The sequence below is a fragment of the Piliocolobus tephrosceles genome, chromosome 4 (assembly GCF_002776525.5).
Source record: "Piliocolobus tephrosceles isolate RC106 chromosome 4, ASM277652v3, whole genome shotgun sequence".
Taxonomy (NCBI): Eukaryota; Metazoa; Chordata; class Mammalia; order Primates; family Cercopithecidae; genus Piliocolobus; species Piliocolobus tephrosceles.
Window position 1 is genome coordinate 106,512,153 of NC_045437.1, and position 23,637 is coordinate 106,535,789.

Consider the following 23,637-nt stretch of genomic DNA (forward strand, 5'->3'; position numbering starts at 1 on the left):
TCAGAGGCTTTCCAAAACTATTTCTGTATGAAAAACAATCTCAGACATGTCAGTTGCATTTATTTTAATAGGCCAACACTGTTTAGGTTGATTACTGACAATTATTTTCTTTTTGTGTTGAAATTGTTTGTCAGAATTACTTGTGTAAAATTATAAGATGTTGACAGAACTTTTGTTAGCATATCCTAACATACAATACATGGCATTAATTCATGGTAAATGTGTTTAGGTGGTATAAATGGATAGTGCCTAATAACCTTGTATACAAAGATAAGCATTTGTCATAAATGTAAGATAGATTACCAACATAGACCAGCAATCATTGCCTATATGATGTGTAACAACATGACCCTGGTTAGCTGAGAATTGTTAAGGTCTGAAAGTGTATCACGTGAACCTTCATGCAAGTTCTTGGGTGGGATACACTGTTGGCAGATTCTGTCAGAGTGCTAAGCATAAGAATATAAATTAAAAATAAGTTTTAGAAGAAAAGTCAGTGTGGTTTTTAAAAAAAATTCTGCAAAGAATAGTGTTCCATAGAACAGGTTGGGAAGTGCTGAATTAAAGAAAGAGTTCTATTAGTCAACAGTTAATATGTTTAGTGCCACTTAATTGCAGTTATTAAATGGATTTGTAAGTAATAAAACTGCATTTTATTAAAATTTTATAATCTACATATTTTGCCCTACTTATACACCCTTCTTCCAGTCATTTTTAAGTGGGTATCTGTTTTGCATAGTCTCATTTTATGTAATAGCTTGGTGTCTAAAATGTTGCCTCAACAGGAGGTAGTTTCTGTGCAGCCATATTGGGCTGGTGCAGATAGGGCCATATGGTTCTAATCTAAACATACATCTGAAAACTCATAGGGTGGAGCTGGTGCTGTCTCCTGGAACCTGCAGAAAACGTCAACAACTGGAGTCCTGACCACATTTTTGGAGGAGGGTGGTGAGGGAATGGGATGCTATTATTTGAGGTCAGGACTTGGATCCTGTGTAGTGACTCTGGCAGCTACTAGCTTGGTGGCCCAGCTGCAGTAGTCATGAGTCCCTTGAGTGCCCCGCCAGAGCAAGGGATGTTGGGCTTGGAGTCCCAGCTTTTCCCTTCACAGTCATTTGGCACTCTTACCTGCATCTGAGCAGCTTCTGTTACTGTCATCCCTAGGCAGGTGTGAGATTTATGAAAAATGATTTGCCTGGGCAAAGAGTGTATTGCTCCTGCAATTTGGTAAGGGATTCTGTAACTGTGTATTTTTTGTGCTCACATCGTGAGGGCATTTATTTCTTTGAATGAACAAGTGGCTGCACAAAGACAGATTCCACAATTTTGAAGAAATTCAGGCATGTTAAGCTCTCAGTCTGGAAAATACCATTAAAAGGTTTTCTATAACTGGCTTGGGGCTCATTGATAGACAGGTGGCCACAGCCCCAGTTCACACTCTTTTTGGCCTCAGCACTACACATCTTAAGGGGTGGAATGGGCACTTGGAAGGTTACCTGTTATTTTATCAAACTCAAAGGCCTTCCTGTTAAGTTCCAGAGATCTGACTAAAAGCAGGATTTTTCTGTAGAGATTGAATAGTGGCTGACTGACCAGGGACTGCAGCAATAACGATGACACCCCTGCTAGAAATACAGACTCTCTTTTACCAAATCGCAGTTCCTATATTTAGCTTTAATGCGGCGCTTCTTAACTGGGAATGTGTGAGAATCGCCTAGTGAGCCATTTTAAATTATAAAAGGCAGATCTCTGCGCTTTTTCTAGGTAATCCCATTTGTTCCCATTGCTTGAAATTCACATTTATTCTGGCCACTCAAGTTTATATATTTAGCCCTGACTTCTTTCCTGAGTTCCAGACTTGCATGTTCACTGACACCACCATTCAGCTATCTAATAGTTTCAGAATATAACATTTGCTCCTCTGTCTCCGCCCCAGTAACTGGCTTGTGGGCCTGTTCCTCTAAAATGCCACCCATAATCCTCCCCCTTGCCCTAGCAAAAAACTCAATGCCATTTTTTTTCCTTTCCTGCCCTTCCCTTTCCTAGCTCATCTTTCTTGTCATTCTTTCATGTTCCTTCCCTGCTTGTCCAAGCTACCATGGCTTTTACCTGGCAAACTGCAGCCTCTTAGTCCATATGCCCCACTGTGGCTCCAGAATGGCTTTAAATTTTTTAATTGATTGATTCTAAAACTCAGTCTAAGATAAAGATGTTGATGCTGCTTTTTCTGAAAATTACTTTGAACCATAAAGGGTGACTCCGTCTTTTCTTAACTCCTTTATTCAGTTAGGTGTAGAGCCTTGTTAGACCAAATTATGCCCGTGGGAGACAGTTTATGAGGTTGCACGGCCTCACCCACCATTGCTTGGGCTCACAGCTCCTTTGGGTCCTGGCTCTCCAGCTCTGATGATGGAGATTTGGGCAAGACTTTCTCTAAAAAGGACTAAGCTTAAGAATACTTTATAAGCTTTATTTTTATAAGGCCAACTATTTGCTAGGTATATTAGTTTCTTATTGCTGCCGTAACAATCACCACAAAGTTAGTGGCGTAAAACAAGACAAATGTGTTATCATACAGTTCTGTAGGTCAGAAGTCTGAAACAGGCCCTACTGGACTAAAATAAAGATGTCTGCAGAGCTACATTCCTTCTGGAGGCTCCAGGGGAGAATCTGTTTCCCTGCCTTTCCAGCTTCTGGAGGCTGAGTGCATTCCTTGGCTCAAGGCTGCCTTCCAGCAATAGCATCATTCTGATTTCTTGTGTCCTCACATCTCCCTCTCTGGCCTGACTCTTCCATTTTCCTCTTTTCCCTTATGATTACATTGGACCTACTCAGATATTCTAGGGTTTTCTTCCCATCTGCAAAGCCTTAAAATTAATCACATCAGTGAAATTCCTTTTGTCATGTAAGGTAAGGTATTCACAGATTTCAGGGATTATTAGGACAGGGACATCTTTGACTAAACATTATTCTGCTTACTGCACCAGGCACTATTTAAATTTATTTGCATATACTAACTAATCCTCATAACAACTCTGTGAATTAGGTATTATTAATTCTCCCCATTTTACAGATGAGGAAACTGCGGCACAGAGAAGTTATGTAACTTTGAACTTGCCCGAAGCTACATAGCCAGTAAGTAGTGGTGCCAGAATTCAAATTTTGGTTGGCTTCAGAGTCTGTTCTTAATTATGATGCATACTATCTGGAGGTGCATATTATAGTACCCTTTAAGTGATTTTTCAAAAGCCATACTTTCACTATGTAGCAGCAGCTGCAATAATACCTTCTTCACTGCTTACTTGTTGGCAGGTCCTGTGCAAAATTCTTTCATAGCCATTCCAAGCAATGAGTGTTAGCATCTACATTTTGCCCATAAGAAACTGAGGCCCAGGATTAAGTTACTTCCCCAAGATCACATGGCCAATAAGTGCCGGAACTGGTATTGGAAGCCAGATAGCCTGAACAGGAGCCAATGCTTAGCCATTAAGCTGAATTGCTTTCACCTTTATCTTTCACTGTTAATGAAGGACATCATTAAAGATAAAGGTAATCTTTGGTCTTACATGGTGGGCACATTTGATGACATAATCAGAGTCCAGAAAGAAGTTGATGTGTTGGAGTGATATGTTGAATCTAACAGAATTAGATTTGAAGGAAAAAAAAAACATAATTGAAAGGTGGTATAGATCCTAAGTTTCAGATACATGCATACACATGGGAGTAAAGTTTTGTTTCTTTTGAATGCTACTATTGGTGGGTATATTATAAACATATCTTCTACAACTCTTATAACTAGAAACTTGATTTGGTTGAGTGCAGATCTTATATCACTACCATGATAGGAAATAGTCCAGAATTATCTTGGGGTTCTTTTTCCAAACTCCCTTCACTCCCCACATGAGGTGAAAATAATAGTCTCTTGAGCCAGGTTAGTGATGGTAGTGCAAATGGAAGGCTTTTGATTGGACTGTACGGAATCCATAATCTTTGCTCTAGAAAGGGAGTCACATACTGTACTATATTTACCAGGTCATGATTGTCATCCTGTGGCCAATGTGGGTCCCATTCTATATTATTTCCCAAACAGCCCATGAAAACCACCCTATTAATTAGCTCTTTCCTTCCCATTCTTACCTACTTTTTGGGATGCAGTGAAGACTTCTTTTGGATTTTCTTTCTTCAAAAATGGTTAGTGTGTTTTGTTTTTATTTGTATTATTTTTGGTGTGGGTTTATATGCCAAAACATTGAATACTTGGAAGAAAAAGTTACATGCCATTTTTCTTTCTTTCCTTCTTTTTTTTCTCCCAATAAATACTTAAGGTCCTGCTGTGTGCTAGGTAGGTAGGCATCAGGGTACAGTACATTGAGTAAAACAGCTATGGTGCCTGTTGTCAATATAGGGATTCATTTAGTGAGGAAAAGAGGGAAGCAATACATGAATAACATAGATAATTGTAATAAAACTGTGGAGGAAACAAAAAATAAGTTGAGATAAACCATAACACGAGGAGGCCTGTTTTAGAATGGCTGGGGAAGGCTATGCAGAGGTGACATTTGGCATGAGAGTTAAAGCGTTATGTAAACAGAGACCATGTACAAAGGTTTTAGCGTGGGGTGGGGAGGAGCTGACTTGGAACAGAGATGAGATCGAGGTGAAGCTAAGTTGAGAGAAAGAGATATTCAGTCCTTACTGACTGTGGTGTGCAATGTTTTGATTTTGAGGGTGCCTAACTAGGTAGAGATTAAAGCCCCTTACTGGAGACCTGAGGACTGTAGGTGTCTTTTTGAGGAGTATGTTTTCTGGACTTAAGTTTGAAAGACAATTTGAGGCATCAGGTAGGCATTTGAATATATGGGTCTGTTTTTCAGAGGCGAGCTTCCAGCAGGAGATATAAATATGGGAGACATCATGGAATTTAAATCATGGATGAGATCATGTAAGAGAGTATAGAGAGGTAAGAGGCTCAAGAAGCTAACCTTGAGGCACTCTAACATTTAGAGGTTGGGAGAGAAGGAACCAGCAAAGGAGACTGATAAACAGTTGGCAGGAGGAAAACCTGCATGTTGTACTGGGAATGAGTAAAGAAAACGTTTCCAGAGGGAAGGAGTGCTCCATTGTGCCTGATACTCCCTGAGATGATGGATAAGGTAAGGGCAGAGTGCTTTTCATCAGGCTTGAAACATGGGAGTCTTTGGGGACTTTACAGGGTCAGTTTTGGAGGAGTGGTGAGCAGATGCTGATTGTAATGGGCAGATGAATGAATGGGAGTTTGTAAGGAAGGGGGATAATGAGTAGAGAGAGACTTTCGATAATCCTGGTACATGAAGTGAGTGGGGCTTTGGAGGGAAATGGGAATGTAAGGTGTTTTATTCAGGGTTCTCCAAAAAGACAGAACTGATAGGACACACACACACCACACACACACGAGAAGGGAGTTATTAGGAGAATTGGCTTATTTGATTATGGAGACTGGGAAGTTCCACTATAGGCCATCTGCATCTGCATGCTGGAGAACCAGAGAAGCCGGTAGCAGGACTTAGTCTAAGTCTGAAGGCGTCAGAACCAGAGAAGCCAATAGTGGAACTTAGTCCAAGGTGGAAGGCCCAAGAACCCAGGGACCACTGGTGTGAGTCTGGAGTCTAAAGGCTGGAGAACCTGGAGTTCTGACATCCAGTGACAGGAGAGAAAGAGCAGCCAGGCTCTTAGAGAGAGAGGGTAAGAATTTGCCCTTTCTTTGCCTTTTTATTCCATCTGGGCTCCCGGTTGATTGGATGGTGATTGCCACATTTAGGGCACATCTTCTCTACTTAGTCCACTCACACACCATCTCCTCTGGAAACCCTCTCACAGATGCACCTGGGTTTCACTTTCAGTAGATAAAGGATGGGCTCAGTGCCTACTGAAGCTCTGAGAATAATCAGTGTTTGACCAGCTATCTGGATATTCTTTTATCTAGTCAAGTTGAACCCCAAATTAACCATCACATGGGGTTAAGCACAGAAGAGTGGAAGCACAGGAGTTTGACTTTTTTAGATGTACATAGCATATAATAAATATTAAGTTGAATCTTAGGAAACTGGTGATACTCAACCTATGAGATTGTTTTACCTATGAGAATGGCAATTTCGTATAGTTTGATCTAATAGAACATGTTATATTACTGAGAATGAGTTGCTTTTAGAAGTGGAGCTTGATTGAGCAATATTGAGAAGGTTTAATCAAAAGGACAAAGAACAGAGTCTTAGAGCAGTTGAGATAAATGGGATTGCTGCTGGGCAGAGGGTTGGCCTTTGAAGCAGGGAGAAGGAAAGACACACACTTTTCCAGGAAGGCAGGAGAAGATACACAGATTCAACCATGCTGGAGGGATCACGGTGAGGCCAATACCCAGCAGGTAGTATCCTATTTGAGGCAAATAATTGTGTAATAAATTTACGGATTTAGCTGTAGATACACATTGATTTTGTTCATAGGACTGAGTGGGTACTGATCCTGTTCTACCTTGTGGTAGACTCTAAGTTTTTTCTCTCAAAGGTCTTTGATAGGTGATTTTTTTTGCTTGGTTTTTCTCTTTCACTAAAAGCGGAGTAAATCAAATATCATGATCTCCTTCCCCACTCCTGAGCAGTGCAATGCTGTGGCCTCCCTGTAGAACTGATTAGCAAATCAAAAAATAAAGTAGTTTTCTCACAAGTGATTTTCTTGCCCTACAGAAAATTGTCTTTTTCAATGTTACTATCAGTATTCTTTGACTTCTTAGCATAATTGAAGCATTATCTATGATTTCTGTTTTTCTAATGCAGACTACAAGTGCATCCTTTTAAGGTCATTCTACTCTTCTCTGTCACATGTACAGAATTTGCTTATGAGGTGTGTTCATTTCAAGAATTTAACCTGTTTGGAGGGAGACTTCATTCCACTGCATAATATAATTTTAGAAATGATGCTCTTTAGACCATTGTGTGCACATATCCCTAGGCCATAGTTTTCTCCATGTACTTAATTCACTACAGAATTCCAGGTACTGATCATTAATAATATCTTTAAAGCTAAATGAGACTGAAAGTCATCTTTAATGACTGTAGGATCCTTTTTTCATGAACTATCTCCTCTAATGTTTATTTTGAATAATACTCTTATCCATGGATTATGGGACCAAGGCCATAATAAAAATATTCCCAGTAAGGGTTGTCTTCTTATTCAGTGTGTACTTGTTGAGCTATAGGCAGTTTTGCTGTGTATGTGGCTCTAAAATGATCTTTTCCTCAAAGTACAGAAAAATCTGGAGAAATGTGGACACTCATGTATTAAGTTTGTAGTATTGTAATATTGTAAGTATAAGATAAAATGTGGTATCTTTTTTTTTTTTGAGACTGAGTCTTGCTCTGTCGCCTAGGTTGGAGTACAGTGACGCGTTCTTGGTTCACTGCAACCTCTTCTTCCCAGGTTCAAGCAATTCTCCTGCGTCAGCCTTCCGAGTATCTGGGACTACAAGTGCTTGCCACCACACCCAGCTAATTTTTATTTTTTATTTTTTTATTATTTATTTTTTTGAGATGAAGTTTCGCTCTTGTTGCCCAGGCTAGGGAGCAGTGGCGCGATCTCAGCTCACCACAACCTCCGCCTCCCAGGTTCAAGCAATTCTCCTGCCTCAGCCTCCCGAGTAGCTGGGATTACAGGTGTCTGCCACCATGTCCAGCTAATTTTGTATTTTTAGTAGAGATAGGGTTTCTCCATGTTGGCCAGGCTGGTCTTGAACTCCCGACCTCAGATGATCCACCTGCCTCAGCCTCCCAAAGTGTTGGTATTACAGGTGTGAGCCACTGTGCCTAGCTGCTAATTTTTGTATTTTTAGTAGAGACGGGGTTTCACCATGTTGGCCAGGCTGGTCTGGAACTCCTGACCAGGTGATCCACCCGCCTCGGCCTGCCAAAGTGCTGGGATTACAGGCGTGAGCCACCGCACCTGGACAAAATGTGGTATCTTTAAAAGCTCTGTGATGATGGCATTTTAGACTAAGGTAATGTTTTGTTTTATGGAGATGTGTAGCTGTACTGCTGGCAAGATGAATCAACATGTTCTAATACTGCTTGTAATAGGAGTAACTTGATTTACCATTACCTACTGCGGTAAATTGGTATCTTCAGTATTGGAAATATTCAACAGAATGTATCAGAAGGGATTTCAAAAGCTGTAGTCTATGGTGTTGTGATAAGTGAACAAAAGCATTTCCCCTATTCCAGACAGCCTTTGATAGCATATGTATTTAGGAAAATATATACAGATTGATCAACTGTGTACCTGACTCAAATATTTTTAGTTTCTTTGGGTTGAACTTTGGGTTATGCCAAGGGATCCCCTTTGGTCTTTTCATGGAGAATCGCTTGTAACCAATGTTGATGTGCACTTAAAAAGAAGGGTGTAAAGGTTTAGAGGACGATACTGCTTGACAGCTTTGCGGATCTGGAATCTACGTGGTTCAACTAGCTTCTCTATTTGAGTCCTGAACTAGTGCACACATCTCCCGTTTCCTTTGCTTTGCCATTTCCAGTTGTAAAGTGATGTGTGCTCCCTCTCTTGCCTTTCACTAGGGCAGTGGGGCTTGTCTTTCAGGATGAGATCTGTGCTAAAACTTTTTCTTGTCTCTGTGTATGCTGATAAACAGGCTTTAGAGTTCTATCTTGTCACCCCACCCCATCTTAGATATGACAATTGCCTTTAAAGGACTACAGTTTTGATGTGTAGGGGGCTCTTTCTGTTACGTGCTTCTAAGTAGAGAGGCCTGTGAGAACATCTTTCAGGTCTAAGGAGGTATATGGCTATCTTGTGCTCCTTTCTTCTCTAACATCAGGGCTATAGATATTCACCCCTGGTGTTGTATTGCCCCCAACCCCTGCCACCCCCGGTGATTTGCTGCTAATTTTGGCTACTTTTTTTTTTTTTTTTAATTCCAAAATCTCTTGCAGTCTCTTCGGACTTCTGCCAATTTTGGCATAGTTTGCTCAAATGATTGGTCTTTTCTTGATAGATCTCAGTCTCTTAACTTCTCCCTTCCCCTTGTTGAACTGACCAATAATCTGTGATTATAACCCTTATATCTTGTGTGTTATATGGTCTTTCGTATTTTTTCCTAAAGCATATCATGCTATACATACTATTTTTAAACGGCCTTTTCGCCACTTTATCTTCTGAAAATACCTTTCCTTACATTTCTGTTTTAAAACAATTTATGTTTCTAAATTTTCAGTGGCTGGCATCCCTTCCATGATAATGAATCTATTGTTTGACCAGTCCCCTGCTTTTGGGCATTTGGATATTTTCTATCTCTTTTCTCTTTTCCCTTCTTCTTTCTTTCCTTTCTGCTTTCCTGTTATTTCCTGGTAATGAGTATCTGGAGTTATTTGTTCACCATGCATATCGTTTTTTAAAACCCTAGTGAGCCGGGTGCGGTGGCTCACGCCTGTAATCCCAGCACTTTGGGAGGCCGAGACGGGCGGATCGCGAGGTCAGATTGAGACCATCCTGGCTAACATGGTGAAAACCTGTCTCTACTCAAAAAATCCAAAAATTAGCCGGGCGCAGTAGTGGGCGCCTGTAGTCCCAGCTACACGGGAGGCTGAGGCAGGAGAATGGCGTGAACCTGGGAGGTGGAGCTTGCAGTGAGTGGAGATGGCGCCACTGCACTCCAGCCTGGGCGACAGAGGGAGACTCCGTCTCAAAAAACATAAAAAAAATTAAAAAAAAAAAATAATAAATAAATAAAACCCTAATGTGGGTTTTTTGAGGCTTTTGCTAGTTATAACATCACCTTGTATGTTCAGAGACAGAGGCCTGTATCTTATGCATGTCTTCCTAGCATACATGCCTGATACAGTGGCCATTCACTAAAGAATTATTGTTGAGTTTCAGAAATATGAGGGCCATTTGACAAATAAATGAGTACCTACTATGTACTTGGAACCCAGGATATAGGAGTGAACAAGATAAAGATTGTCCTTGCTCTCATAAAGTGAGGTACTATTTTGTATAACAAGGTTTATGTTATAGAGATGGTAACCCTCTTAATGTGAGGATCAATGAAAAAAATTTAAGACACACAGTATAGCAAAAGCAGACTGAATGACTTAGGGTGTGGTTACTTAGGAGATGTTCATGCTTATGGCTAACTGAGTTTACTAATTGATTTTTCCATACATGATATTCCTTATTTAGGATTATCCACTAGTGTTAAGGGGTTGAGATGAAATGATCTTTTTCAAGTTCATACTTTTTTGACCCTTAAGGGATTGAGATGGAATGATCTTTTTCATGTTCATACTTTTTGGACCCTTGTGAGTAACTCCAGTCAATTATACTTAAATTAAAAATTTCATACTTGAATATAATATGCTGTTGTACTTAGTGATTCCAGAGACCCAACGATCTTTTAGGACTGAGGTTGGGGGGAACAGAAATATTTCCCAAAATATTTTTGGTCTTTCTGTTGCACGTCTTAAAATATGATTAAGCAAAGATTGCAGCCGTGAAGATTTTCTGCTATAAATTGGTGTTTCAACCCTGGCAGCTGTTCATGCTTTCTGCGATCCCACTTATAAAAGTGGAAAGTGAAGGGTGAGTGGCTGCCCTCGTAGGCAGCCACATAATTAAAAAAAAAAAAATGTGTATGCCTCAGCAGATCTATATTAGTATTTCATATAGCTGCCTTTTTCTTTTTTATTGTAGGGCCAGCTCTCAATGTTGCAAGAAAAAATAGACCATTTGGAGCGTTTGCTAGCTGAGAATAATGAGATCATCTCAAATATTAGAGACTCAGTCATCAATTTGAGTGAGTCTGTGGAGGATGGTCCGAAAAGTTCACGAAGCAATTTCAGCCAAGGTGCTGGCTCACATCTTCTGCCCTCACAATTATCCCTCTCAGTTGACACTGCAGACTGTCTGTTTGCTTCACAAAGTGGAAGTCACAATTCAGATGTGCAGGTAATGTATACATTCATTAGTAATCACTGGGGTTTTTTTTTGTTCTTTTTAAGATTTGACGTGATGTCTGTTCTGACTTGGTAAGTTGCTTAAACTCTTTGGATTATAGTTTCTCTTTTTGTAAAGTACTTTGATTAGTCACATGAACATTAATGTTCTGTTTAGTGATAAAATTCCATAATTCTGTTTTTCTCAGTTTATCTTACTATTTTATACTTATGTGAATGCAGTCTTTTTGTATGCTTTTCAGTCTTATTTTCTATAATAGTTGAAAACCTTTAGAGGTTTAAATTTTGCCAGAGACTTTTTTTTTTTAACCTTCCATTGGAGAATACAAGAAAAGCCCTGTTCTTGTCATATATCAGTTGTACATTATAGATTTTGTACAAAGTAAGGTTAGACTTCTTTTTTTTTTTCCTTGCTTAATATCCTTTTGCAAGAGGGAAGGGAAATATTCTAGAGCTGTACTTTCCAGTATGGAAGCCCCCGTCCACATGTGGCTACTGAGCACTTGAAATGTGACTAATGTGGCTTGAGATGTGCTGTAAGTGTAATATACACACATAGTGTTTCAGACTTAGTGTGCAAAATATCTTAATTCATTTATATATTGATTATGTGTTAAGATAATATTTTGGATATACTGGGTTAATGAAATATTAAAATTATTTCAACTGCTTTGTTTTACTAGGAAATTAAAAATTTGGCTTGTATTATATTTCTCTTGGACAGTGCTATTATAGAGGGCAATGGAGTAAAAAACCAGCGTCAGAAAGGCCTTCTGCCTTTCTTAAACTCAGAGTTTCCAAAGTTTAAGAAAGGGTCGTTTTTAAACTTTAAAATGAGCTGGAAAATGCCCAGCTCATTTCCAAAGATTTGTTTCACTCACATTGGCTTTGCAAATTAGAGCAAGGCTGTGTTTAACCTTGGCCTTGTACCAGAAACTGGATTTTGGTGGAAGGATCCTAAGGGGTGAATATTTTAAAGTTTGACAAAATTATTTGGCTTCTGGCCTTGTTTTCGAATATACACTTTCCACTAACTGCTGAGGGGCAGAGAACGTGATATGATCTTGAGGTCATGGCTCACAGGCCAAGCTGGAAGCTGGGGACAGTGGAGCTGGCCAGGTCTCACACCTGCAACCTCATCAGCTAGAATGTAGCCAGATTCTGATAGGATCAGAATCCTGTGCTTACAGGGATCGCTGTTTCTGTGAGGTTTGACTTTATTCAGTTTTTTGTTGAGTGCTTAAGTACCTAGCTAGCCTGGTTGTCATCCATGATAAGGAACAAATATATATATATATATATTTTTGTTGTTGTTGTTGTTGTTGTTGTGTGGTCTAAATCTGGGCTGGACAGAAAGGAGTTGCAGAGCAACCATGGAAGTCAGGCGGAGCAAGTCAGGAGGGTACTGGAAGAGCTGCAGGACTGAAGGAAGAAACAGAGACTGCTAAGACATCCTCCTGCCCAGCTCATTTCCAAAGATTTGTCGGCTCATCCTTGGGAAAATTTTATTTTATTTATTAAAGTCATATATTCCATAGGGAGAGAAATATTATTGCCTTAAAATACTTTGTATTGACTTTTATGTAATTTGTTTGGCCTTTAAATTTTTTTTGTAACTCATTTATATATTTGGATGTGAGTTTTGTAATCCAGTTTTAACATAATTTATATTTTACAAAAGGTTGTTTGGTTGTGTTGTCACATTTAATATTATAGAAACTGTGAAGAACAAAAGTAAAGTTTTAGTTTTTTTTTCCCACTGTTTTTTCCTTTGCATCCAAACGTTATTAGCCAGCAGGAATACTGCATTGAAAAGCTAGAAAACATTAGGATACATAAAAGCTAAATCTCAATTTAAAAAATTTTCTCAATTTTTAGATGATTATGCCTAGTTGACCCTGTTGTAGTTTTACTTCTAGGATAAAATAGGTAGATAGAACATTCCATGTATGCTACATGGAAGAATAGCTATAGATAGGTGTATTTTTGTTCAGGTATAGATTTTTAATATACATGAGATTTACTATAAAATAAAGGCAGCTCAAAGTAAAATATCATTTTCAGTACTATTTTTGAAAATACTGAAATATCTGGTCACTATCAAATTTCATCAGAAATTTTTTTCTTGGTTCTTTTTCTATAAATTTCTATTAAATTGTTTTGGAAGTAAAGTAGGGGAAGAAGGAATAGAATGAACTTATTTTTTATGAGAAGCAGATGGGAGAGGATTATTTATCAGGGTAGTTTTGTAGCACAAATAGCATTTCAAGCCTTTAAATGGTGATGAAATATTTTCTACTCTAAACTCCTCAATTAATGTCTACAGAAATAGTTTTATTTTATAAAATATATATGCAGAGTATAGCAGTGAATAATTTTGAGCAAGTATTTACCAACATTAAATTTAAATTAATAATGGTTAAACTTTAATTTTTTTTCTTTTACATTTTTAGATGTTGGATGTTTACAGTCTAATTTCTTTTGACAATCCAGATGGTGGAGTTTGGAAGCAAGGATTTGACATTACTTATGAATCTAATGAATGGGACACTGAACCCCTTCAAGTCTTTGTGGTGCCTCATTCCCATAACGACCCAGGTAAAATTTGCACTTCAAAAAAAACAGGAGGTTATTAAGTTCCTTTAGGCCTAGAGTCTTTTAATGAGAGTCTGGTAGAGGCCACTTCTCAAATTTTTGAGACATTATTCTCTGACTTTTAACATTAATGTATTCCTTTTATGTGTCATTATGTTTTAGTGTTCTCATTTTATCAATTTATGTGCCATTCAAGGATAGTATCTGTGCAACATGAAATGGTAATAAACAAAAAAGAAGGGCTTGCTTTTGGGAGAAAAACTGTATATACTTTTAAGAGACTGATTGTTGATTTTAGTAACTTCTTGTAAAATATTGCATGGGAGAAATATTTCATGTCTATGAAGTCTACCTTTAGAAGAGGCAGAATACTCATGGGAAAGTTTGAATCTTTAAAATAGAGAAGCAGTATTAAATGGTTTAAGAACCTTGGTGTTGATTGGTTTCAGGCACATACGAATGTGAGTCTCAGCTCTCTGTATTTATCAGTGTTAGGCAACTTTAGGCAAGTTACTTTATCCCTCTGAGACCAAGTTTTTTCCCTGGTAGAATAAGGATAATAGTATCTGTTTCAGTAGGGTGAAAAGTAAAAGAATCCATGTATGGCACAACAGTAGCTGCTATCATTATTGTTACTACATATTTATTTATAGGGGCCATAGATTTCCCCCCCTCCCGCTCCCCTCTCAACCGCCAAGATGAGGGGAAATTGTTTCAATTGTAATGGGACATAGGATTTGATACACATATTTGTTCGTTTGAGTACACAGACACAGATAATTTAGTTGCCGCATTTTTTTTTGTGGGGGTTGGGTGGGGGGTGTATTTCTAAAGACTTATTTTGAAGGAGTGTGTTACTTTTCTTAATATCTCGATTTCATGATTACAGTTAGAAGCACTAGTAACCTAATAATTTGAAGGTTTTTCTTTGCTTCCAACATTCATTTATCTTCTACTTACATTTTTTCCCCTTTAGTTTATTGGCAGATATTCCTATTTTTCTATTTCTAAGACAATAAAACATGTTACTTTAGGTCTGGACACATGATTTAGTGAAGCATTTCTTTTGTGTGTGTGTGCTGCTTTTGGGTGTGAGATGTAGTCTGTGAGCTTAGATATTGAAATGCTTGGATTTCTAGACTACTTCAATATTTAGTATGCACTGACATGTCAAGTGTATGAAATCAATATTCTGGAAATTTGTGATGAGCAATTACTACACATCAGCTTCTGACTTGATTTCCCTATCTTTGATCTTAATGTCTTTATCTTTTCCTACAAATACTTGTTGGTGTTATGTTTTCCTCATATATATTTTAGATTGTCTTTCTCCTTAATCTTAGCCTGTACCTTTTATATCCAAACTCAGGGAAGGCTGGGCATCATGGAAAGACTTCAGGGATTTGGAGCCAGGCAGAATGAGGCTGGTATCTTGGCTCTGCTGTGTATTGCATGTGTGTCCTTGGGCACATTGATTTGTGTATCTGTAAAATGGAGATCATACAGGTGGAGTAGCATCTTAAGCCAGAGTTAGTTATAAAGTAATTATAAAAGGTGATGAAAATTACATCTAATCCAGATTTCTCTGCTATTTATTCACTTGAGTACAGATTAGTTAGTACATTTGCATTTAGGGGATGCATATGAAAAACAGGTATCTTTGATTACTAGACCCACACTCAGCGAGGTGAGGTGCTCACACTTAATGTAGGATCTAGACAGCTTTTGGCACTGCAGATTTTTTTCCTCTATAAATCTCATAATCACTGTTGAATATTCAATTATTGAGTGAAATGGTGAAAGAGCCACTTGTAATATCTAAATTTTTAGTTCTCTCTTCTCTTTCTGCCAGTCACATTTAGTTTAATTCTTGTTACTTAATTGGGAGAGTGATGTGATTCCATAGTATAATCTTCCTTGTAGGCTTATAAATATACTTCGAAGTATGTGTTGTGAGTCTTCCTCATATGAAGCCCGCTTCTTCCCTTTTCTTGATTTTTTAAAAAGACCTTTATTCTGTCTCTTTTTCTGCCATTTTTAATTCCCACCAGTCTCATTTCTTGTTATTCCATACATGGGCTTTTAACTATAATAATAAAATCTATGGTTTACCAGGCAGAGTGCCAGATGTTTTACAGACATTTAGTGCATACCCATGAAGGTTAGTGCCATGCTTCATGATGAAGGTGTTACCAGGTTACACAGCTAACGAGGGGCACCAGAATATTTTCCTGACAATTTACCTGGATCTCCCACTAAAGTAAATTCTAGCGGCAAAGAACATATGCTTCCTATTAAACACACTTTCCTCATGGCCTAGCTGAACACTTGGCATATAGAATAATTGCCCAAAAAATAAGGCCTTTTTGACCTTTCTCGAAGCCTCTCCGCCACAAACTCATACTACACACACACACACACCTCCATGCTTGCAGGTCTTTGCAGATGTAAACATTGACAGCATTTTTACTTGGTCTCCTCACTACAATGTTAGCTCATTAAGGGCTAGAACTTTGTTTTATTCACTGCTGTGTTGGGAATGCCTAGAATCATAACTGGCACATAGTACTGAGTCATTAAGAGTTTGGCTAAATAAGTTAATGAGCTAATGAATCTGACTCTTCAAACTAGGATGAAACATTTGACTTATTCCTTGGCCTAGGCTTTTCTTTTAAGTTCCCTCCTTCCTGATGGCTACTTATTTCTACTCTAAAACAAACAAACAAACAAAAAACTTATTTAAATTGCTCTTTTGTAATTTTGTGTACTAGAAACAGGCCATAATAAGCTCTTTGGGGGCAGGGATTGCTCTTGGTTTTTAGACTTTTTTTGTTGTTGTTTGCATTACTATTCCTGCTTAGTTAGTAGGTCATCTTCTGAGTAGACATTCCTAATAAGTATTCCTGACTGTAATCTCTTTCGGTATCCTAGTAACTATTGCTGAATCTTTTTGTCTTAGTAAAAGATGTTAATGACCCTGACTCTCACACCCTTCTCCACTTGGAAAAAATAATTGTCAGAAACAAATCTTTTAAAACTATAGTGATTTTTGCTGTCAAGCAAAATGCTAGAGAGACGAATCCACTGACTTAATAATTTTTACTATTCGTTAACAAAAGTAAAATATTGGCAAACTAAATTATTCTGTGAAAACCTGAATTATTCACATCATGAAAAACCATTCTTTTTAATAGAGGAAAAAGAGAAAGATGTGTTCATATACGCTCCAAGTCAAAATGTGACTCTGTAATGGGAAATCTTTGTATAATACTCCTAAATGAACTTGAGGTTAGGAAGTGTTCTTTCTAAATGAGATTTATAGAGAGATTTGTTTGCATTTTCTGCAGCAACAATTTAAAACAAGCTTTAACTTAGTAGTTTGTTTCATTGGTGGATTTTTGTCTATTGGGGATAGAAATATTTGAAATAGATTTTTAAAAAATTGTTGTATTTAGTTCCCCAAATTGTTGTATTTGTGAATTTATGTTGCTGTGTTTTTCTATATATAGATATCTTTCTTTTTGGACTGAGTTGGTAATATCTCTCAAGAAAAGGTAAATTTCACATATGTTGGTATCTTAATAAAATTCCAAATTATGTTACAGTCTGTGAAAACATGTAACAATTGTCATAAAATATTTGTTTTACATGAGTACAGACCGAATTGGAAAAGAATTGTGAAGTAAATGCTGATAACTTTGTACTGTTATGCTTTTGAAAGTTTTGAATCGTAGACCATGAAATTAAATGTTAGTTGATTGATACATGTTCATGTTGTATTTAATAAGCTGATTAAAACATAATTACAGCACTTTTGTATCTACAATCTTAATTCTTTGCTTCCCACTAGTTAAACTGCTGAACTATTTGGTTAATTTTACTTCAAAGAAATCAGTGTGTGGAGAGAAGATAAGGTATACTAAATGGAAGGTTGGACAGCATATTGTTAGTTAAGCAATTTGTGAAATGAACATTAGAAAATAATCCCTCTTGTGGTATGACTCTAAAATAGTAGGAAGACCTAGGCCCAAGAGTTACACTGGAAAATAATTTTCTTTTGTGCATTTGCAATTCTTTTGCAGAATTTTTTATTGACTCAGAGGGTGATTAGGACTTTTCAGCTTTTTTTGTGTATAAAATTAAGAAACAGATGTTTGCATTTAGTATTATGATAATTATGTATCCTTTAAAAAAAGTTTGTAAAAAAAAGAATAAAAACATGAGGAAATCAGTGTAATATTTTCAAATATTTCCAAGTATAGTTAGAATTTGAAAATAGTTCTGGTCAGCCATAGTTGGCTAATGTCTCTATCAGGGGTGTCCAATCTTTTGGCTTCCCTGGGCCACATTGGAAGAAGAATTGTCTTGGGCCACACATAATATACACTAACACTAACAATAGGTGATGAGCTAAAAAATAAAATCGCAAAAAAATTTCATAATATTTTAAGAAAGTTTACAAATTCATGTTGAGGCTCATTCAAAGCCATCCTGGGCCACATGCAGCCCGTGGGCCGCAGGTTGGACAAACTTGATGAAAGGTGGTGGAGACTTAGAAGTCTGGTTGCTAACGGAACTTTACTGATCAGAATGAGATGGTCATCATCAGAAGGAGAAGTTGTATGTGAACACTGTTCGGGGAGTACTTTATTTGGTATAGCTACTGCAGGATAAAGTGGATTTTTTGGTTTTGACTGCCATGATTGGAAATTTTAGTTTCTGGAGCTAAAATTTTTAGTATGAGGAACGACTGAGATCTGGCATTTATTGCCTGTCCCGCATCAGGTGAGTGACAGGTCTTTGTTACTTTTTCCTTTGTGTAATTCTTTAACCCTGAAAAGTGGTAAATTAAGCCACATTTAACAGGTGAGGGCAGCGAGGATAAGTTAGGGTGTAGTAATTTGTTCAAAGTCAGTTAATTTAATTATACATTCTCAGAGGTTGGTGAATTGAAGCTCAGGATTGCCTGATTGTAAAATCTGTGTTTTTTCCATTTATGTCTTTTTATTGCCTCTTAAGATACTTTATTTAGTTAAAATTATTCTATTCCTTTTCTTCTTGTGTTGTAGGCATTAGCCAATTTAACACATTTATCTAGTCTTAGGATTGTTAATAGAGTTGTCAGATTTAGCAAACAAAAATATAAAATACTCAGTTAAACTTGAATTTTCAATAACAATGAATAGTTTGTGTGTGTGTGTGTCCCAAATATCACATGCAGCATGCTTATACTAAACATTTATTTGTTGTTTATCTGAAATTCAAATTCAACTTCACTCTGCATTTTATCTGACAACCTTAATAGTTAAGAAAATTGTAGCACTTAAGAGTTAAATGGCTCTATATGGCTATCTAGAATTCTATTTTTAGAGATCTCTAAAATATGTGTGTTGAGATTCCTTTTTAGAGGAAGAATAGATGGTTTGGTCTCTCATTGGTCTTTATTCTTTGAGGAGCACATATGTTAAGCAGCTGCTGAGAAATGTAGATGATCATTAAATAGCTCCTCTTTCTCCTAATTTCAGTTACCTTTGTCTATCTCTCAAGCCTGGGTGCTTCAAAACTCTCCAGTGCCCTGGTAATACAAATAATTACTAGCACTTAGGGAATTATTATGTTCTGTGCACTATTCTAGGCATTTTACATATATCACATCCATTACTCCTTTCAGCAACTTCATGACAGAGTCCTGTAGTTACCCTCACTTCATAGATGTGGGAGAAGTGGCAGGAGAGAGCATAAGTGATCTGTTCATGGCAGGTCTAGGTTTGAAATCAAGTTTTCTTTTTCCAGAACCAGGACTTGTAACAGTTTTTAATATATTGCCTTTTGTGGATAATTCTGAAACCACAGGCTGAGCATATAGGAGGAAAGTCTTTTAAGTATTTCCAAGCCAAATGTCAACTAGTTTAGTATTATTAATCATAAAAAAGATTTTTTTCCAACTGTCTTGCAAAAGTGGACATCTCACTGCACTGTCTCCTATCCTTCTTTTCCTTCTGATTTTTCTGGTTTGTCTTTATTGAAATGAATGTCTCTGTCCTTAAGTACTACATTAGTACATGAAATGGTGAGTGGTTTTCCTCATTACTACATTTTCTACAATTAGAAAGTGATTTACAAGCAATATTTTCTAGCTTTTGTTTTGTTTTGTTTTGTTTTTTGAGATGGAGTCTTGCTCTGTTGCCCAGACTGGAGTGCAGTGGCGTGATCTCGGTTCACTGCAACCTCTGCCTCCCAGGTTCAAGCAATTCTCCTGCCTCAGCCACCTGAGTAGCTGGGATTACAGGCACACGCCACAGTGCCCAGCTAATTTTTTTTGTATTTTTAGTAGAGACGGCGTTTCACCATATTGGCCAGGCTGGTCTTGAACTCTTGACCTCAAGTGATCCATCCGCCTTGGCCTCCCAAAGTGCTGGGATTACGGACTTGAGCCACCACACCCGGCAATATTTTCCAGCCTTTAAGTTGGTTTCTTTTAGAAACTGTGATAATTTGCCCAGTATTTGTCTAAAGTTAAGTAGCCCCCTCATGTACCCTAAGAGTAACCCACCAAAGAAAGTCACTTTTCCTTCTCACAGTGTGTCTCATATTTTAGACAGTTTTCTCATTATTTCAAATAACCAAACTCTGTTGGGGGAGACTTACTATGCCTGAAGTACTGTCAATCAGTGTTAGATGCTCATAGATGGGATCATTAATAAGGGAGGGGAAAAGCTTTAGCACAGATTTAGAAATTATCTTGGAGATTGATCACACAGTTGCAGCTATGAGATAACAAGGTATGCAGGTCTTCTAAGGGGCACTTAGAAAAGCAATATAATAAGGGGTCACAGTTGGACACTGTATGTATACAGCGGCAGGATGAACAAAACGCCTGCTGTCCTAACAATAATGCAAATAGGTTTTTTTTGTGTGGTTTAAAATTTCCAGTGACAGCATCTTCATATGCATTCAAAAAATGATCTTTCTCAAACAACTTCATTGAATTAAAGCTGATATGCTTAGAAAACTATTAAATGACGCTGAATCAACTGGGAAAAACAGGTTAGATTATTTTGGAAACCTGCGCTCAAAATCATTTAGAGGCATCAGCAGGTTTCTAGGTTTTCCAAATCTCATAGGTCTCTGGAATCCTTAACTTCATCTGTGACTGTCTGCTTACCCTCTCTTGGAAACTTAGTTGATTACTAAGTTCTCTTCATTTTGTCTCGTTGACCTCTTATTTCCCTCTGTTTATTTCCACTGCAGTCCATAACCATTTTTTACAGAATTTTGCAGTGGTCTCATTTTCTGTTTCTCTGCTTCTACTTTGCCTTTTTAGTCTTCACACTCTTAGTACAGTTATTTTTGAAAGCACAGGTCAGAAAACCCTCACGTCCTCCTTCCAAAGTTCTCTGTAAGAAACAGGAATGGTTTAGAAGGTTTTCAATAATCTGTCTCCCACTTCTATTTTTATATTTATTTCTCACCATGTTTGCATCATGTACCCTGCAATGCAGCCATACTCAACTTCCTGTCTTTTCCATATGCTCTTCCCTCTATTTGGAACTACCACCCTTTTTCTCTCTCCAGATGATGACTAATCTAAGAATCTTTCTTCTTTTCTTTTGGTAAGACTTTACCATTTATTTCCATGGCATTTTGTTCATGTTTGCACTGTAGAATCTGTTTTCATTTAGCTTTGCTTTATTGCTTTGCCCTTATTAGATGCAAGGTACGTGTTTGAATGAATAAATCAGGACATTAATTAAAACTCTTTCACAGTTTATCAGGGAGGAAAAGCAAGCTTAACTTATAATAGAAATGTTGGAATTAAAATTAATTAGCAGCATATTTGAGTAATAGTAATACCATTTAAGATTGTATGTTACCCTTTAAGTATATGACTAGAAGTTGCAGTTGAATATTGAAGGATTACCGAGTGATGGAAGAAACCTGTTTGTCATTTGTTCATAGAAAATAACTTAATTGCTAGGTGAGAACAATAGACACTGAGGATTCTGAAAGGAGGGAGAGAGGGAAGGGGGAGAGGACTGAAAAACTACCTGTTGGGTACTGTGTTCACTGTTGGGGTGATGGGATCAATAGAAGCCCGAACCTCAACATCATGCAATATACCATGGAACAAACCTGCAAATATACCTCTTGAATCTAAAATTTAAAAAAGAGTAAATTATTAGAACAAAGGATATTTCTGTTTTTAATGAACTTTATTTTAAAATTTGAGAATGCTTAGCACATTGAAATGGAAAAAAGTCTTAAGGCTTAAGTTGCATGTGTTAATTGTTTATTACCAAGGTATTATTTATTTGGATGTAATTTTTTTTTTCAAAAACTTTTCATGTTTTCCTGAAGGTTGGTGCTTATTTAACTTTTGAGTGGAATTAATATACTTTAAAAATCATTATTAATAAAAATAAAAATAAAAGAAAAAATCATTATAGCAATTAAAACCATAGCAGTGTAACAGTACTTTGTGGAGCGGGGTGCCTTCTTAGGGATGGGTGTTTCAGTCATCTTAGGGCTGACAGATCCTCTTAAAATGTAAATATTTTGGAAACTTAAAAATATTGGACAGTGATTATTAGGTATCAGAACAGAGAGCGAACATATTAAAGCTAATAGTGTTGTATCATTTTATCTTTAGTTTCATTTCTAGTTGAAGTAATAAATTTGCATTTGTACTTTTTTTCCCAGACCTGTTGGCTATACCTTTCATTCATCGTATCAAGTACTTACTGAACTCTTGCTTTTATATGTTTGCATATTAAACATACTAGATTAAGTTTGAGTGGCAGTGTGTGCTCAGGCCTGCTTCTAAAATTTGCAGGATCTGGGGCAAAGTACACAGAGGCCCACATACCCTGTGTTTAAACATTTAAAAGTTATAAATCAAAGTAATAAATTACTAAAGAAAAATAGGTCTTCTCCTCTTGCCTGGAGAAGTAGCTCAGTGATCTAGAAGACCAAATGTAGGTTTAGATTGCTGTAGCTCTGGTTCCCCACTGGAATGTGGTGGTGTGTATGCGGAGAGCCAGCCTGTGGGGCAGGCCAACTGCCTTCTCCTCCCCAGCCTGGCCCTGTGCCAAACCAGGAAGGACCTTGCCTGAAGAGATCCTGGTGCCGGGTCTACACCCCTACAGACTACAACCTCTTGGCCACTGTTTAGGCTAGAGAGGTTCCCATTTGTTAGGGTAAAGTGCCCTGATGGGGAAAGACTTGCAAGAGTCCCAGTAGGCTTCCAGTTTGGGGCTGTTTAGACAGATTTCTGGACCCTAGTACTCAGAAGGGCAGGGCAGGCTCTGGGTCAGTTTGTCCTGTGGATTTATCCAATTGAAAGGGGTGTAGTCAGAAGAATAGGGAGGTCCTTTTAGAGTCAAGGGCTCAGGGCCAGGTGCCTCTTGCCCAGGTCCTCATGGTGGTACTTACTGTATGCCCTTGAACCAAATAAAACTAAATGTTTCTGAAGAACATCAGAACTCCACGTAGTCTCTAGATTTCCAACCTATGGCTGAGAGCTCAAAATTTAAAAAAGAAATTATGATTTGTCTGTGAACAATTACTAGGTACTTAATTGTTCATGGACATTGAATATAGGCAATAGAGTTTCCAGCTTTATTAGCTGTTTTTTATTTTAGAACTTAAAAAAAATCATTAAATAGTGCTATCGAATTTGGGTTTATGCCCACTTTGTGGAACTTGTAATTATGCACTCTTTGTTTTAAATATTTCCCCACTTATTTAAAATAGCTATTAGCTTTTTTATGGGTGGTAATAGTGTTAGAATGGAAAAGAATAAATTGAAAGGTATTCTTAATGCTGTTCTAGCCCTGGTTCAATTTTCAAGTATATTCAACAGAAAGAAAAAAGCTGTGAATTGACCACTTAAGTAAATCAGTTTGCAACTCAGTGTCCTAAGATTATTAAATCTAGAGGTAGGAATATAATTTTATGTCATGAAAATTCATCCCCTACCACTTTTTGTAAAATACTATATTTCTGGTTGGTCTCATGTTAATATACAATTGTAGTTTTTACAGTAATTTTG

General features: G+C 37.5%; 1 protein-coding gene across 3 annotated transcripts in view; it reads left to right on the forward strand.

The window, feature by feature from the left end:
- MAN2A1 (mannosidase alpha class 2A member 1) overlaps positions 1 to 23,637 on the forward strand; it is a 173,311-nt gene that overhangs the window by 13,506 nt on the left and 136,168 nt on the right. For all 3 annotated transcript variants that reach the window (XM_023212261.2, XM_023212260.2, XM_023212262.1), the window contains 2 exons: positions 10,729 to 10,983; positions 13,445 to 13,589. In XM_023212261.2, coding sequence (XP_023068029.1) covers positions 10,729 to 10,983; positions 13,445 to 13,589 — 400 coding nt within the window. The remainder of the gene's footprint in view (positions 1 to 10,728; positions 10,984 to 13,444; positions 13,590 to 23,637) is intronic.